At 45.3% G+C, this 14,722-nt stretch overlaps 2 protein-coding genes across 2 annotated transcripts in view; both read left to right on the top strand.

The window, feature by feature from the left end:
* The window catches only part of UTP6 (UTP6 small subunit processome component), a 32,892-nt gene extending 26,895 nt beyond the window's left edge, over positions 1 to 5,997 (top strand). Inside the window, exons 17-19 of the mRNA XM_077749618.1 lie at positions 198 to 264; positions 3,301 to 3,373; positions 4,285 to 5,997. Coding sequence (XP_077605744.1) covers positions 198 to 264; positions 3,301 to 3,373; positions 4,285 to 4,442 — 298 coding nt within the window. The 3' untranslated portion in view covers positions 4,443 to 5,997. The remainder of the gene's footprint in view (positions 1 to 197; positions 265 to 3,300; positions 3,374 to 4,284) is intronic.
* Positions 5,998 to 7,763: 1,766 nt separating this feature from the next.
* COPRS (coordinator of PRMT5 and differentiation stimulator) lies at positions 7,764 to 13,135 on the top strand. The gene is made up of 4 exons (XM_077749799.1): positions 7,764 to 7,851; positions 9,949 to 10,015; positions 11,777 to 11,998; positions 12,700 to 13,135. Exons 1-4 carry the CDS (start codon positions 7,789 to 7,791, stop codon positions 12,867 to 12,869), a joined length of 522 nt encoding a protein of 173 aa, XP_077605925.1. The 5' UTR covers positions 7,764 to 7,788; the 3' UTR covers positions 12,870 to 13,135.
* Positions 13,136 to 14,722: the final 1,587 nt, after the last annotated feature.

Raw genomic sequence — 14,722 nt, 5'->3', positions numbered from 1 at the left:
GGTAAGTCGTCGGACCCTGAAGGTGTTGAGAGTGACTGGTCGTCAAGTCCAGGCCTTGCCCTGTGTCGTGGCCAGGTCTTTCTGTTAAACTGTGGAGGCGCGGACATACATATTTATGAGTTTGTGGGATGTAAGAGGCTGTCTGTGGAAGATAACCGTTTTCTCCCCCCCCCCCCCCCACTTTTTTTTTTTTTAAGTTTACAGGAAAGCCGTCCATTTTCAGTTGGTTTTTTCAGGAAAATAATCCAGTTTGAAAAGGAGCAAGTAAGTGTGCTGTCATTGTGTTCTGTTTCTGGGAAAATGGATTAATGGTTAGTAATCTGTGGCAGCATTTTGTCATTGAGAAAGCTCTCATGTATATGGTATAAATTTCTGGTCTTTTCATCTGACCATTTTTTTAGAGAGATGATGGTTAAGGCATGGCAGTCAAGCACAGAAGACAAAGTATATGTCTGGAAAGTGGAAAGCTCAGTTGTTACCTCACACGGGAGACCCTCCCTGCCAGGTTGGGAGGTGCTGCTTCTGTGCACCCCCCTCCTCCCCAGCATCCCGTTTGTCTCTTGTGGTGGAGAGTGGGCACTCAGTAACTGTTTCTAGTGGGGTTTTTCATTTTTGGCTTTTTTTTTTTTAAGTTTTATTTATTTTTGAGAGAGAGCAAGCGAGCACCTGCATGTGTGAGGGAGGGACAGAAAGAGAGGGAGAGACAGAGTCCCAAGCAGGTTGTGTGCTGCTAGCGCGGAGTTGGATGTGGGGCTTGAACCCATGAATCGTGAGATATGACCTGAAGCCAAAACCAACAGTCAGATAGATGCTCACCAACTGAGCCATGCAGGTACCCGTTTCAAGTGGTTTTAACTGAACTTGTCAGTAAGGAAAATTACAGGAAAAGTCTACATTTAAAAAATAATCTAGGAAAATCCAGTAATCGCATCACAATAATAGAGCCAACTGTATTTAATTTTGATTGTTTAATTTTTTTGTTTACATGTATACTTACAAGTTTTATTTCTGACTTACATGCCATGTGGCGATTCGTCCTTTTTTTTGTTTTTACTTAATATTGTTTTGTAAACTCATTGCTGTGCATTTACATGGTTATCATTTTTAATGGTTGTAGTATTCTTTTTTTTTTTTAATTTTTTTAAGTATTTTTATTTATTTCTAGGAGAGAGAGAGAGCGTGAGCAGGGGAGGGTCAGAGAGAGAGGGAGACACAGATTCCGAATCAGGCTCCAGGCTCTGAGCTGGCAGTCAGCACAGAGCCCGACGCGGGGCCCGAACCCACGAACCGCGAGATCATGACCTAAGCGAAAGTCGGACGCTTAACCCACTAAGCCACCCAGGCGCCCCTGTAGTAGTATTCTTAAACCCATAGTTTTCTTTAAAAAAAATTTTTTTTTCTTAATGTTTTATTTATTTCTGAAAGAGAGAGACAGCGTGAGCAGTCAGAGGGTCAGAGAGAGGGAGATACAGAATCTGAAGCAGGATCCAGGCTCCGAGCTGGCTGTCAACACAGAGCCCGATGCGGGGCTCGAACCTACGAACCGTGAGATGACCTGAGCTGAAGTCAGATGCTTAATGGACTGAGCCACCCATGCGCTCCAAACCCAGTTTTCTTAATCAGTCCATTACATATAGGTTGTTTCCAGATTTTTGGTAATGAAAACAAGTGATGTAAGCAGTTTGTTTATACAGCTTTTTTATTCTTTTGAAGAATAATTCAAATTCTTCAGGTAAATTTTTGGGACTGGAGATAATAGTTGTTTTATAGCTCTTTATATATTGCAAGACGGTCCTCCTAAAGAAGTGTATTTCTTTTATTTATTTTTTTAAAATTTTAAAAATGTTTTTATTTTTGACACAGAGAGAATGCTAGCATGGGAGGGGCAGAGAGAGAGGGAGACAGAATCTGAAGCAGACTCCACGCTCTGAGCTGTCAGCACAGAGCGCGACGTGGGGCTTAACTCACGGACTGTGAAATCGTAACCTGAGCCGAAGTTGGACATGACTGAGCCACCCAGGCGCCCAGCAGTATATTTCTTTACAGTGATAATCAGTAGATCTATTAGTATATTTATTTAGTCACATTCTCTCTAAATATGCAGTTTTGCGTTTCCTCCTTTATTTTGGTATTTTGGTGTTTTATTTTCCCTGGAATTTTGAAAAATCGCTATTAAGGTTATTTTTGTAGTTTTTTAAATTATTCTTATAGTTTTGATCATCATGTGTGGGTCATTTATCTGTTTTTGTCCTTACAGTATAAGAGATAATATAGCGTAATAATTAATAACCAGGCTTCAGATTAATAACATAGTAGTTATGTGCCTCGGGCAATTCTGAACCTTGGTGTCCTCTTCCATAAAGGAGGTCATGATACCAGTTTCAGAGACGTGCAGGTTATAAGACCAAAAGGGGGTACTGCATAGAAAGGACTTTGCACAGGGCCCCTGCACGTTACAAGCCCTTAACAAAGAGTGATTGTGTTTTTCATCCACACGTAAGATACAATGTTAAGTTGATTTTTTAAAATAAACTAATATAGTCTTTAGTGAAGAGAAAATTTTTAAAAATTTATTTTGAGTGGGGGAGGGGCGGAGAGAGCAAGCCAGAGGGAGAGAATCCCAAGAATCTGCACTGTCAGCACAGCGCCTGATGTAGGTCTTGAACTCAAGAACCTGAGCCAAAATCCAAAGATAGACACTTAACCGACTGTACCACCCAGGCACCCCTAGTCAGCATTTTAATTTAATACTTGTAGTTGCTGTAAGAGGTAGTAGTATCATTGTTTTATGGGTGGGGAAACTTTTAAGGTCAGAGAGTTTAAAAAACTTGCTGCAGGTTATATAATTAGCCTTTATGTAGGCTTTGCTTTCACATAATTTTTAAGGTGGACATAGCTAATGTGTGCCAGAGTCCAGATGCACCAAAGAAAGAAATCCTTAGCTACAGGGAGTAAACCTTCCCAGTGTACTTATTTAAATCCTACTCTTCCTTCAGGGTATTCAAATATATTTTTCTCTGAACCTGCCTCTGTTCCCCCAACTGAGAATTAATTAGGCTTTATTCCACATTATCATAGCAAAGTGCTTTTATCACTGTTTGACATTGACTTCACTCTGGTGTCTGCTGCATTTGACTTTTCTCTGAATAGGTTGAGAGCCAGGCTGTATTCATCCTACACCCTGAGCCTTCTCCCCTGCAAATACCTAATGGGCAGTAGTCACTTAACAGTGTGATTGAAATGTATTTGTGACATTATGAATTAAACTTTTGAGGCAAGATTGTCTGATTATTTTGCTAGGAATTCTGCAAGATGGTGAACTTAAGAGAATATTATGAGAGGGCTTTGAGAGAATTTGGAGCCATAGATTCTGGTAAGTAAACTTCAGTTATAGACCCGTTTGTTTGCATGTGTGGTCTGTAACCCATCAGTGTGGTTAGAACGGTGTTTAACTGTCTTTGGGTCATAACCTTTTTTGAGAATAAAAATTGCATCCTATCCCCGCCTACTCCCTTCCTTGTGCATAAATACCTGCAGACATAGTTTGGCTTATAAGTTCAAGTTCACAAGATTTAGAGTCCATGGGTCTTCTTTTCAGAACTCTGGATTAGAGAAAGTTTTGCTTGATTTGAATCTCTTAAAAAAAATGTGACCTCTGTAAGGGAAAGTAATGTTAGAATAAAAGAGTGGGAGTGATAGGAAAGGTAGAGTGGGATACTAATCGACATTAGTTTTCATTGGCTGTTTCCACATTGGCCGTATTGAGGCCCTGTAAAACATGTTCCTGGCTATCGGCATGTCATCTAAATCCGTTTACTTATGAACTCAAAAACATTGTATGGTGGTTAAACTTCGATTAAAAATATATGTTAGCTTTTACAAGGTTCTTAGCAGACTGTCTTCTGGTGGGGTGAATGAAAATTGCATTTTTAATAACCTAAGCAAGTTTTATTAAGCATTGGAACAAGGTTATAATGAATTCATTGAAACTCAGGTTCACCTTGAAAGAGACTCAGCAAAATCCTCCCTCTAAAGTTTTTAGTATTTTTGATTTATGAACTATGTAGACTGTCATGATTTAAAGTGAAGTTTTTCATTTAAAAGTTTTGGTACTTCTCAGTGTAAAGCTAGAGAGGTATTGTTTCACATAGGGCTCTAGGGAAATAACAGCAACAAGTTAAGTTTCTTAGAAGTCTTCTATTGAATCAGTATTAACTAGTTTATGTAATATTTGTCACTGATCTACTTGTACCTTACAGTAATACCTACTGTTTCCCTTTAAAGATCTTTGGATCGATTACATCAAAGACGAACTGAGCCACCCCCGTGGTAGACCTGAGTACTGCAGGCACATCTACTGGCGAGCCGTGAAAATGCTGGAGAGAGAGTCAGCAGAAGCATTTGTAGCTAAACATGCTCTGTATCAAGCCTGCTGTTTGTGACCAGGGGAAGAACATAGCCAACTTTGTGAAATAGTGTTGTAAGCCCTCTTGGCTGGATTTGTGTTACGAGTTCATCTGCAGTTTGTTGAGAGATGGCAAACAAGATGGCTGTCTAGCTTTGTGACACGCTTTCTTAAAATTTTGTTAACGTGTTAATTTTTAATTCCAGAAAAGAGAATTGCTGTTTAGTGGCAAGAGGCTATTTGTTAAGGCCTGACATTACTGTAGGGTCCTAAATGTCTCCCAAAATGTATGGAAATCGTACAACTGAGTTTCTCTTGTTACCCTTGGTCAAGGATGAGTAGCTCTAATTTGGACCCACAGGCCAGTAATGATGGAGGAGGAAGTACAGTTCTATTTGTTTGTTCTCTCCTTATTAAAAAAGTACACTTGGGATTCCTGGGCAGCTCAGTTGGTTAAGCCTCTGACTGTGGCTCAGGTCATGGTCTCATGGTTTGGGAGTTCGAGCCCCACGTTGGGCTCTGTGCTAACAGGGTGGAGCCTGCTTGGGATTCTCTCTCCTACTCTCTGCTCCTCCCCTGAGAGCATGTGCACACCCTCTCTCTCAAAAAAAAAACATTAAAAATGCTTTTTACAAGTATACATGGTGTACATTTGTTGTAGGAAATATAGAGGGAGCAGGGTACTGTGGAAAAGAATATAACAGCATCCTCTAAGCTCATCTGAAGTTAAACTCTAATTTGATTTCTTTTATGACAGTTGGATTTATCCTGTTAGATCATTCATTCATTCATTAAGTACCCATTGGGATGGAGATAGGGTTTGGAGGGACAGAGCTGGACGTGTCAAGGGAGCTTGTTGAAGCAACAGAAGAGGATGCTGGGTGTTAGGGGTAAAGTCCTTTAGGAAGATAAAGACATGACAAAAGTGTCTTCTATCTGGGACTGATCTTCAGAGAAGGGTCTGCAGTGGGGAGGTCCAGTAACAAATGGAGGACGTGGGTAGGGAACAGATGAGAGCAGCGGAGAAGGCCTTCTGAGGCAAGAGTGGAGGTTGGCTTGGAGCAGGGAAGGCAACCGTTGGAATTTCACGTCCTTTAACCTAACATTGAGGTCACTGGGAGAAGCATTCAGTTTGCAATATGGGTCACTTATGTTATTTTCCTGTGTCATTAAATAGCCTTAAGAGCATTTAATGAGTTTATAACACTCCATTGTATGGATAGCTGTGACTTATCACCTTGTGGTTGGATCTTGTGTAACTGATGCTTTTCTTACAAATGCTGTTGATGATTCATATAAATCTTTGTTCACATCCCTGGTTATTTCTTTAGGAGATTGATACTTGATGGTAGGCTTACTGGATTAAAGTTACCAGTTATATAACTGGTTTAAAGAATATTGACCTGTATTGCCAATTTGCAGCGTAGGAGGATACTTGCATGCAATGTAGGAAAATGTGACCTTTACCTGTGGTGGGCATTAATGAAGTTTATGCGTTTTTCCTGGTTCTCTTGTTTTTTCACGTTGACTGTTTTTTGAACTTTTTTCTTATTTAAAATAATGTTTAAAATATTTAAGAATATTAATTTTTATTTTGTCTCCTTTATTGCAGATAATTGGTTTCTAGCTGTGTGTGTGTGTGTGTGTGTGTGTGTGTCTGTGGTTTTTGATGCCCAGAGGATGTGTGTGTATGATTTTTATTCCTCTTGCCTTAGACAACTCATTTTTCCCCCCAAGCAGTGAACTAAGTTTTCTACAACACCATTTGTGACTGACTCGTCCTTTTTTTCTCTGATTGGTGGTACTACTTTTATTATATGTTGAGTTCTAATGATATCAGAGTCTATTTTAAGGCATTTTTACCTTGAGATTTTGTAGTTTTAATTGCTGATGGTCATTTGTTTTAAAATAAGAAAAATTTCCTCTTTTACCTTTTCATTGAGCCCTGGGAAGTTTAACATTCTAAATCCCTACGTGGCATTTTTGCCTTAAGAAGGTGGTGGTTGGTTCCTTAAAGCAAGGCGAATGAAGATGGGTCACCTGGGGACATCACAACTCCTGTGTTTGGGGCTCATCAGTGCAGGCTGTGAGGATGCATCTGGCTAGGTCATCTCGAGCACCCATGTGTGGCAGTTTACACCTGATGAAATTATTTTCTCCTGTGTCCTGGCCACGTATTTACCATATCGGACAGCACAGATAATAGAGCTTTTATCTCCACTGTTGAAAGTTCTATTGGAGAGTGGTGATTTGGGTCCAGTTAGATTTTGAGAAACGGATTCCTGGGTTAGAACAGTGCACGCAATAATTGGTCACATTCTTTTCCCTGCAGTAAAGTCTATATAGAGGGAAGAAGAAATACTGTGTATCATCTGGTACCCTAATTTTTTTATAGGTGTAAAAATTTTTATTTAAATTTTTAAATTTGAGTGTAGGTGACACAATGTCAACATTAATTTCAGGTGTACAACATAAGGGATTGACAAGTGCTGTGCGGCTGTGCTCACAAGCATGGCTACCATCTGTCACCATACGGGTCCACTACAGCACTGCTGTTTCCTTTACTGTATCTTTTATGTCCCTGACTGACTCATTCCGCAGCTGAAAGCCTGTATCTGCCACTCCCCTTTACCCACTTTGCCTCTCCCCCCCACCTCCATTATGCTAGTTTTTTTTTCTTCAAACGTCTTAGGAACACATCCTTACAGGGAGATGAAGAAATAAGCTCTATATTGTCCTGAAAGGTGGTCATAAAGTGGCCTAGTGAGCAGGGAGTCTCAGCTTCTAGGTTTTCGGTTTCATTTTGGAGTATCACACCCTTGAGCAGGTTTTGTGATTAAGAGTTGAGGCAGTGTGGGGAAAGGTAAGGAAGGGGGACTTCAGAGTTCAATTTATCTCCAGCTCAGGCCCTGCTGATCTGCCGCTGCCCTCAGCTTGTAGAGGGCCAGACTTCGGGCGTTAAAAAATTGAAGCCCAAGCCAGACTCCCTCGACAGCACCAAATGTTGAGGGTTAGTGTGACTGCCCTACAGTGTCTGGACACCGTTTTCATCATCTGCCCTGGTTTCTAAGAACCGTCATTAACAACGTGGAGAAATCACTGAACTGCTGGGCTGTCTCCCGTTTGTGGGTGGCTCACAGCCCAGTTCCAGCCTGAGGTCTACAGAACTGTGGCAAATGTGGTCGGATCTAGATTGCATTCAAACTTTTGAGAGCTGAGCTTTGTGGACTGTCAGGTAGACTCAGGTAATTAAATGTTCTCACCAGGGATTCGAGATATGGGGGCCGAAGCACATAAGCGTGGTGGGGTGGGGATAACAGCTGGCGTTCCAGACCCAGCCAGGCGCCTTCCCTGGGANGGGGGCGCCTCCGCCGGCTTGCTGCATGGGAAGCGCTGCCGACGACCAAGAGCTGGGGGCTGTTGCGGGGGGCCTGGAGCGCGGCCAGGTGAGGGCGGCCGGGAGCCCGCCGTCGCTGCAGGACCAGTGACCGTGGGTGGGGATGCACAGCTCACCCTGGGCACCACATGATGTCTCATGCGCTCTCCTTTTCTGTTATCCGAAGCCAAAGGCCCGGCTTGACGCAGGGTTTCCAGAAACTTGTTTTCATTTGCGCGCCAGACAGCTCCTGGTTTTTCGAAGACCGTTATTACGGGCATCACCTGCCCTTGTTTACAGTTCGTAAGTTCTGCTAGATGGCGAGCTCCGTAAGGGCAGGAACCCTCCGGTTACTGCTGTTAACCCGGCGCCTAGTGTAGTGCCCTCCCCGATAGACAGCCATTAATTGGAGGGAGGATTGGAATGCTTGTTTACGCATCAAAGATGGTACTGAACCAGGGTAAGAAAAATGTAGTGCTAGTAAAAAAAAAAAAAAAAATTACTTCGGCGTGCAGATAGGATGGACTGATTTTGTCAGGACGTAGCAGAAAGGGATGTGTGCTTCCTCTCCAAGGTGACAGGGTGGTGGCGGTGCCTGCGGAGGTGTGGAGGTGAGGAGGAAATGGCTGGCAAATGGCCGAGAGCTTGGGACGCAGAGCCTCTGGGCCAGGGGAGAGAACTGTGCTCAACAGGTTTATGGGCTGTGATGGGGGTGTGAATGCCATGGCCAATTTTATACCCCCGCGTGGTGGGCTGTTGAATATTTTTGAGCAGAGTGGTGATTGGTACTGTCAGCTGGACAGGGGGCTATGGCAGCGGTCCACTTAAGGGGTCCTACAGGCCGACCCGCAGTAGTGACCCTGGATTGTCACCAGCTACGGGAAGTGGAATTTATTCTTTAAATCTAGGAATGACTAGATGGTGAGCTAATTGGGGCAGGTGCCAAGTACAGTTTCAATCTAGGGGCAGAGAAGCTGGATTTAAATTCAACAAATGTTACATTCCTGCTACGTTATAGGTGTTTTCATAAGCGTTACCCCCTCATAAGCCCCCTGCAAGGTCAGGACAGTCATCTCCACTTTCCAGACCAGGAAACCCAGGTGCGGGGTTGAAGTGATGTATCCAAGTCACACCCTGAATGAACGGCAAGAGCTGGGGTTGAAACCAGGTTTCTATATGCAGGCAGTGAACATTTCTTGTTCTCCTTAAAGTGGTCTTTTTTTTTTTTAGACCGCAGCTTTTTTTTTTAATGTTTTATTTATTTCTAGGAGAGAGAGAGAGAGAGACAGCTTGAGCAGGGGAGGGTCAGAGAGAGAGGGAGTGACAGACTCTGAAACAGGCTCCAGGCTCTGAGCTGGTAGTCAGCACAGAGCCCGACGCGGGGCTCGAACCCACGAACCGCGAGATCATGGCCTAAGCAAAAGTCGGACGCTTAACTGACTAAGCCACCCAGGCGCCCCTAAAGTGGTCTTAGAAGGGCGCCCCTAAAGTGGTCTTAGAAGGGACAGGATTTCAGGACCGTTTGAGTGATGGGAGCAGAGAAGCACATGGTTGGCTGTGGGGGAAGAAGATTTCCCTTCAGCAACACTTAGGAACCAAAGCCCTGTTGCCTCCACGTATCAGGAGACACAATCTGAAAGAAAGTTGAGTCACTGGAAAGGTATAAACGAACATGGAGGTGGCAACCGTGTTGCCACCCCTAGGGCCAAGGGAACAAAGGAATGAGATTGGAATGATGAAAATTTACAGGCTCAGAAGAGGCTTAGCAGAGCTGAAAGGCAGCACAGCCCCCAAGTACTGTTGGGGTCTCTGAGCTTGGGGGAGGGGTCTCGAGGGCCTGGGATTTAGACACCTGAAGGGAGAGCCCATTGAGGAGGCCGGCTGTGTGTGGTGTTGGCAAAGCGTAGACCGGATTGAGTGGAAGGCGCTGCTGATGCTGCCGAGGGCGGAGTGTCGCTGGGGTGGTGACCTAGGAAAGAGCAAAGCCCTTGGCTCCCCAGCCTTGCCAGGTCTATAGGGCAGAGCAGAAATGGGGGTCGTGGTGTCCCTAGGCCCACCCTCACAAAGGTAAGGACGGAGGGGTGGGTTTTGGGCTGCAAGACAAGAGCTTAATACTGGGGCTACCCCAGGTATCTGGGTCCTGGGTAATTTTTTCTTCTTCCTGCAGGCTGGCTTTGTCCCAGCTGACCACTCCGGGCAGGAGAGAGAGACCGAGAAGGCCATGGATCGGTTAGGCAAGTAAACGGTGGGGACGGGGCTGGATATGGGGACAGACCAAGGAATCGAGGAGAGGGACGGTCCCCGTGTCTGGTTTACTCCCTCTTCCTGGCCGGATCTCTTTGCTGCCGAGTTTCAATAACATGCAAACTTCAGTTCCTTCTTCGCATAAGCCACATGTCAAGGGCTCCGTAGTCACACGTGGCTGATGCTAGGATTAGAGAATATTCCATCATCGCAGAAGCCCCTGTCGGATGGTGCTGGTCCCGATAAAGCACCACGTACAGACAGAGGTATAGTTAGAATAGTAAGTGCCAGGTACAGTTCTCAGTGTTTCTTTTCCTGTCTCCCGCTCCCTGACTTAAAACCCCCAAAAAACAAAACAAAACCTCACAACAGTCCTATCTTCATATTCCAGATGAGGAAACTGAGGCACAGAGTAGAAATGAAAAAAAAAAAAAAAACTGTGGTAAAACACATAAAATTTACCATTTAATAAGTTTAATAAGTTTAAAGCGTACAATTCAGTGGCATTTAGTACATTCACAGTATCGTGCCACCGCCCCACTTATTTAGCTCCAGAATATTTTCAGCACCCCAGAAGGTCATCCCCGTGACCGATAAGTTGTCACACCCTATTCCCCCTTCCTCGGCCCCCCCCCCCAGCGACCATTAATCTGCTTTCTGTCTCTGTGGGTTTACCTGTACTGGACAGGCGAGTGTGAGTTGCATGCAAATGGAAGGGCACATTGTACCCTTTTGTGTCTGGTTTCTTTCACTCGGCATGATATTTTCAAGATTCATTCGTGTAGCATGAATCAGTACCTTCCTTTTTATGGCTGAACAGTACCATCCTGTGGATATACCACATCTTGCTTGCTTATTCATCAGTTCGTAGGCATTTATTTGAGTTGTTTACACCCTTTGGTGATAGTGAGCATTTTTGTAGAACTCTTGCCCCATTACCTGTTTTCATTTCTTTTGGGTACCCATTTGGGAGTGGAATTGCTGTGCTGTGTGGTGATCTTGTGTTAAAGTTACTGATCAGTCGGTTGAGTACATTTCAGCTCCATCACACGATTCAGAATTGGCAGAATGGGGGTTTGGATCAGGGTAGTTCCGCTCCAGAAGCCAGGCGCTGACCTGTCACGTTTTTGCTGATCGCTGTCACTATTATACATTGTTAATCGCATGGCTGTTTTTAGGCTGATTCTTTCCCCAGCTCTGACCTGGCATCACCGCATGCTTGCAGGTCCATTATCCTCCCTCAGGCTTTCTTCTATTATTTCGAGACCTTTTGCAGAGGTCCCTTCCAGCTCTCCCCAGTCCTGGGAGGAGGAGACACGGCCGCTGTCTCTGTGGCCGGCTGTGTTCTGCTCTTCTGCCTCCTTTCCTCCCACCGCCCCTTGTCCTGTGCTCTGTGAGCACGAAGAGAGAAATAGAAGAGCAAACATTCAGTTCAAGTTTGTATTGTGAAAGCTTCTCATCTGCCAGATTGAGGCTTTGCCTTAATCCCCTGTAAACTACATGACAGTAGTAGCAGATAAACTGTTAACGGCTTTGTTTAAGGCAAAAAGTTGTATTGAAAACAAATGAACAACCCACTTGGAGAAAGGTAAACAGAACATTGTTTTTTAAGTGCTCAGGTGGCTAAAGGACTCTGTACGTTACTTTTCCTCTTGCCCACTTAGTGTGTCTGCCAAACGTTTTCCGAGCACATGAGCAGGCCCTGTGCGGTTGCTCGTGGCTTGAAGAGCTTCGTTCTGTTGATTTCTTAGCCAGTGGCGCGCAGAGCATCCCTAATGGTAACCCTGCCCGTGGCGAGGGCCCCCACTCGGAAGAGGAAGACTATGCCATGGAGGATGACGATTCTGACGGGGACCTGAGTGCGTGGGAGCTGTCAGAAGGAGTGTCCGAGTGCCCGCCCAAGGAACAGGCCGCCGATCTTTTTAACGAGGACTGGGACTTGGAGCTGAAAGCAGATCAAGGGAATCCGTACGGTAGGTGTGGTGCTGCTAGGGTCCCATGCTGGCTTACCTACCAGGCTGCCCCAAAGGCTGACGGTTTGGAAGAAGGACCCATATCTGTGAGCTCAGCCTGATACCATTTGCAGAGCCGAAATTTCTGCGTCCGCTTCTCTTTCACCTTGGGGGGGACGATGCAGATTTCCCAGCTGACTTTATAATGTGTCCATTGTAACATGGAAGCAGTGTTACTCTCTTAGAAGTGTCTCTGTGAATGTAGCTCCTGCAGACAGCGGTGCTGTCTCCTGCTGTTGCTTCCTCTGCACTAAGAACACCCCTCTTAGAAGCACAGCTTGGGCTCGCCCCACAATGAACACGCATGCAGTCCTTCAAGAAGGGCTCTGCTTGTGTGTTTAAAACATTTTTTTAAATGTTTATTTGTATTAGAGAGCACGGGTGGGGAGGGGCTGAGAGAGAGGGGGAGACAGAATCTGAAGCAGGCTCCAGGCTCCGAGCTGTCAGCACAGAGCCTGATGCGGGGCTTGAACCCACAAACTGTGGGATCATGACCTGAGCTGACGTTGGACGCTCGACCGACTGAGCCACCTGGGCGCCCCGCGCGTGTATTTTTAAACAAAGGCCCGGCTAGTGTCTGTCCCCTCGACATTTTTTGGCTGTGTCTCTCACCTCCCCTTTTTCCCTTAATCAGTTTGTTTTCTTTTAAAAACTGCTTGCAGATGCCGATGACATCCAGGGTTGCGTCTCTCAGGAGGCCAAACCTTGGGTGTGCTGTGCCCCGCAAGGAGACATGATCTACGATCCTAGTTGGCACCATCCGCCTCCGCTGATACCCCATTATTCCAAGATGGTCTTTGAAACAGGACAGTTTGATGACGCGGAAGACTGAGTGTGCAGCTTTTTTGCCTGGTGGGTGGGTGCACCTTCCAGATGAAGGCCTCTCTTCCTTTGAGGTGAGATGTCATATTTGAGGACGCACTCCCAGGGATTCCCCGAGCCGGGCACCCAGGCTGGTGTTACGTAAGGTCCCAGTGTCCTCCGGGCCTGCTGCTCTTGTTGCTGTTGTTTTTAACGAGCTCCTCCTTGGAACGTGAGTGTTTGTGTCTGGGTCAGGAGGAGCTGTGTTCTTTGTAAATAAAGGTAGAAAAAATTGGATTCACTTTTGTCTACATTACCCCCTCCCCCATTTTTAATTAGATATGTACTGACAAAGCCTTATTCCTTTGGTTAAAGTTACCTGCCTTCCATTTTAAGGCCTGAGGTACTTGACACGTTGGTGACTTTGTGGCTGATTTCTCTTACTGTTGATGAAAAATTGGCCGTTTACTCAGTGAACAAGGACTTTCTACAAGTTGGAACACTAAATGGCAAATCAATTAGGCCAGCAATTATATAGCCCTCAGTTGGTATGAAAGGATTTTAAACCCTATTCTCCATTTATCTTTCAGTCTTTATACTTACTTGTATGAAGTCATTATTTTATAATTCTTTATCTTATTAAACAATTTTTTTAAAATTTATTTTTTATTACATTCTTTTTTTTTAATTTTTTTAANCATGACCCAAGCAAAAGTCGGACGCTTGACCGACTAAGCCACCCAGGCGCCCCTAAAATTTATTTTTGAGAGAGAGCGAGCAAGTGCTAGTCGGGGAGGGACAGAGAGAGGGAGACGCAGGATCCGAAGCAGGCTCCAGGCTCTGAGCTGTCAGCACAGAGCCCGACGTGGGGCTCGAACCCACGAACCATGAGATCATGACCTGAGCCGTAGTCGGTCACTTACCTGACTGAACCACCCAGGCACCCCTGAAGTCACTATTTTTTTAATGGCCTAATTTTGTTTTATTTTTTAAAAAGTTTTATTTATTTAAGTAATCTCTCTACCCACTATGGGTCTCGAACTCACCACAGTGAGATGAAGAGGCATGTGCTGTTCTGAGTGAGCCAGCCAGGTGCCCCTAAGTTGCCTTATTTTAGAGCCCAGGGGGAAAAAAAGAAAGACAGAATGTTGTGACTTCTCCAGGATCTCGCAGCCAGGAAATGGCAGGCCCGGGCCCTCAACCCGCACGTGACTCTGAAGTGTGCTTTTCCCTTGGCCGCTCTCCCCTGTGTGAGTATGAGCCTAGAGGCGGGAGCTGGGGGCTGTACGTTGGCAGGTCTGCGATGCACCAGGCCTCTCTGTCAAGCCCAGGGATTGCTCCGTAACCTCCCTGTGTCCCTGTTGAAGCTGCGTCAAGCACAAGTTTCAAATCTGGAATCTGAGTCAGCTCCTTAGAGGGTAAATGAGCATTTAACCATTGACACGATTTTTCAGAGGCCCTGCAAGGTGTGTGAGCAAGGCAGAACCTTATAAAGGAAAGCAGTGGCTCTCGCTGTGAGGGGCCTCTTGACCAAAACTGCCCTAGGGAGAAAAAATGTCCCTGGCTCCATCCTTGCTATGGGACAGCCGTAGAGCCTGTCGCCACACTGCTCTGCCTTGTCTCCTCCTCCCAGCGCCAGAGCTGATTAGACCAGTGTGAGAACGAGCATTTCTTTATTGTTTTTAAACAATTTTTAAAGTTTATTCTGAGAGAGAGAGAGAGAGAGAGCGCGCGCGCGCGCGAGAGCACGAGCAGGGGAGGGGCAGAGAGAAGGAGAGATAGTCCCAAGCTGGCTCTGCACCACAGAGCCTGATGCGGGGCTCGAACTCATGAACTGTGAGATCATGACCTGAGCTGAAACCGAGCTGGACGCCTAACCGACTG

Source organism: Crocuta crocuta, unplaced genomic scaffold (assembly GCF_008692635.1).
Source record: "Crocuta crocuta isolate KB4526 unplaced genomic scaffold, BGI_CrCroc_1.0 scaffold149, whole genome shotgun sequence".
In the NCBI taxonomy this organism is placed as follows: Eukaryota; Metazoa; Chordata; class Mammalia; order Carnivora; family Hyaenidae; genus Crocuta; species Crocuta crocuta.
This window is presented reverse-complemented; position numbering and strand designations above follow the sequence as displayed.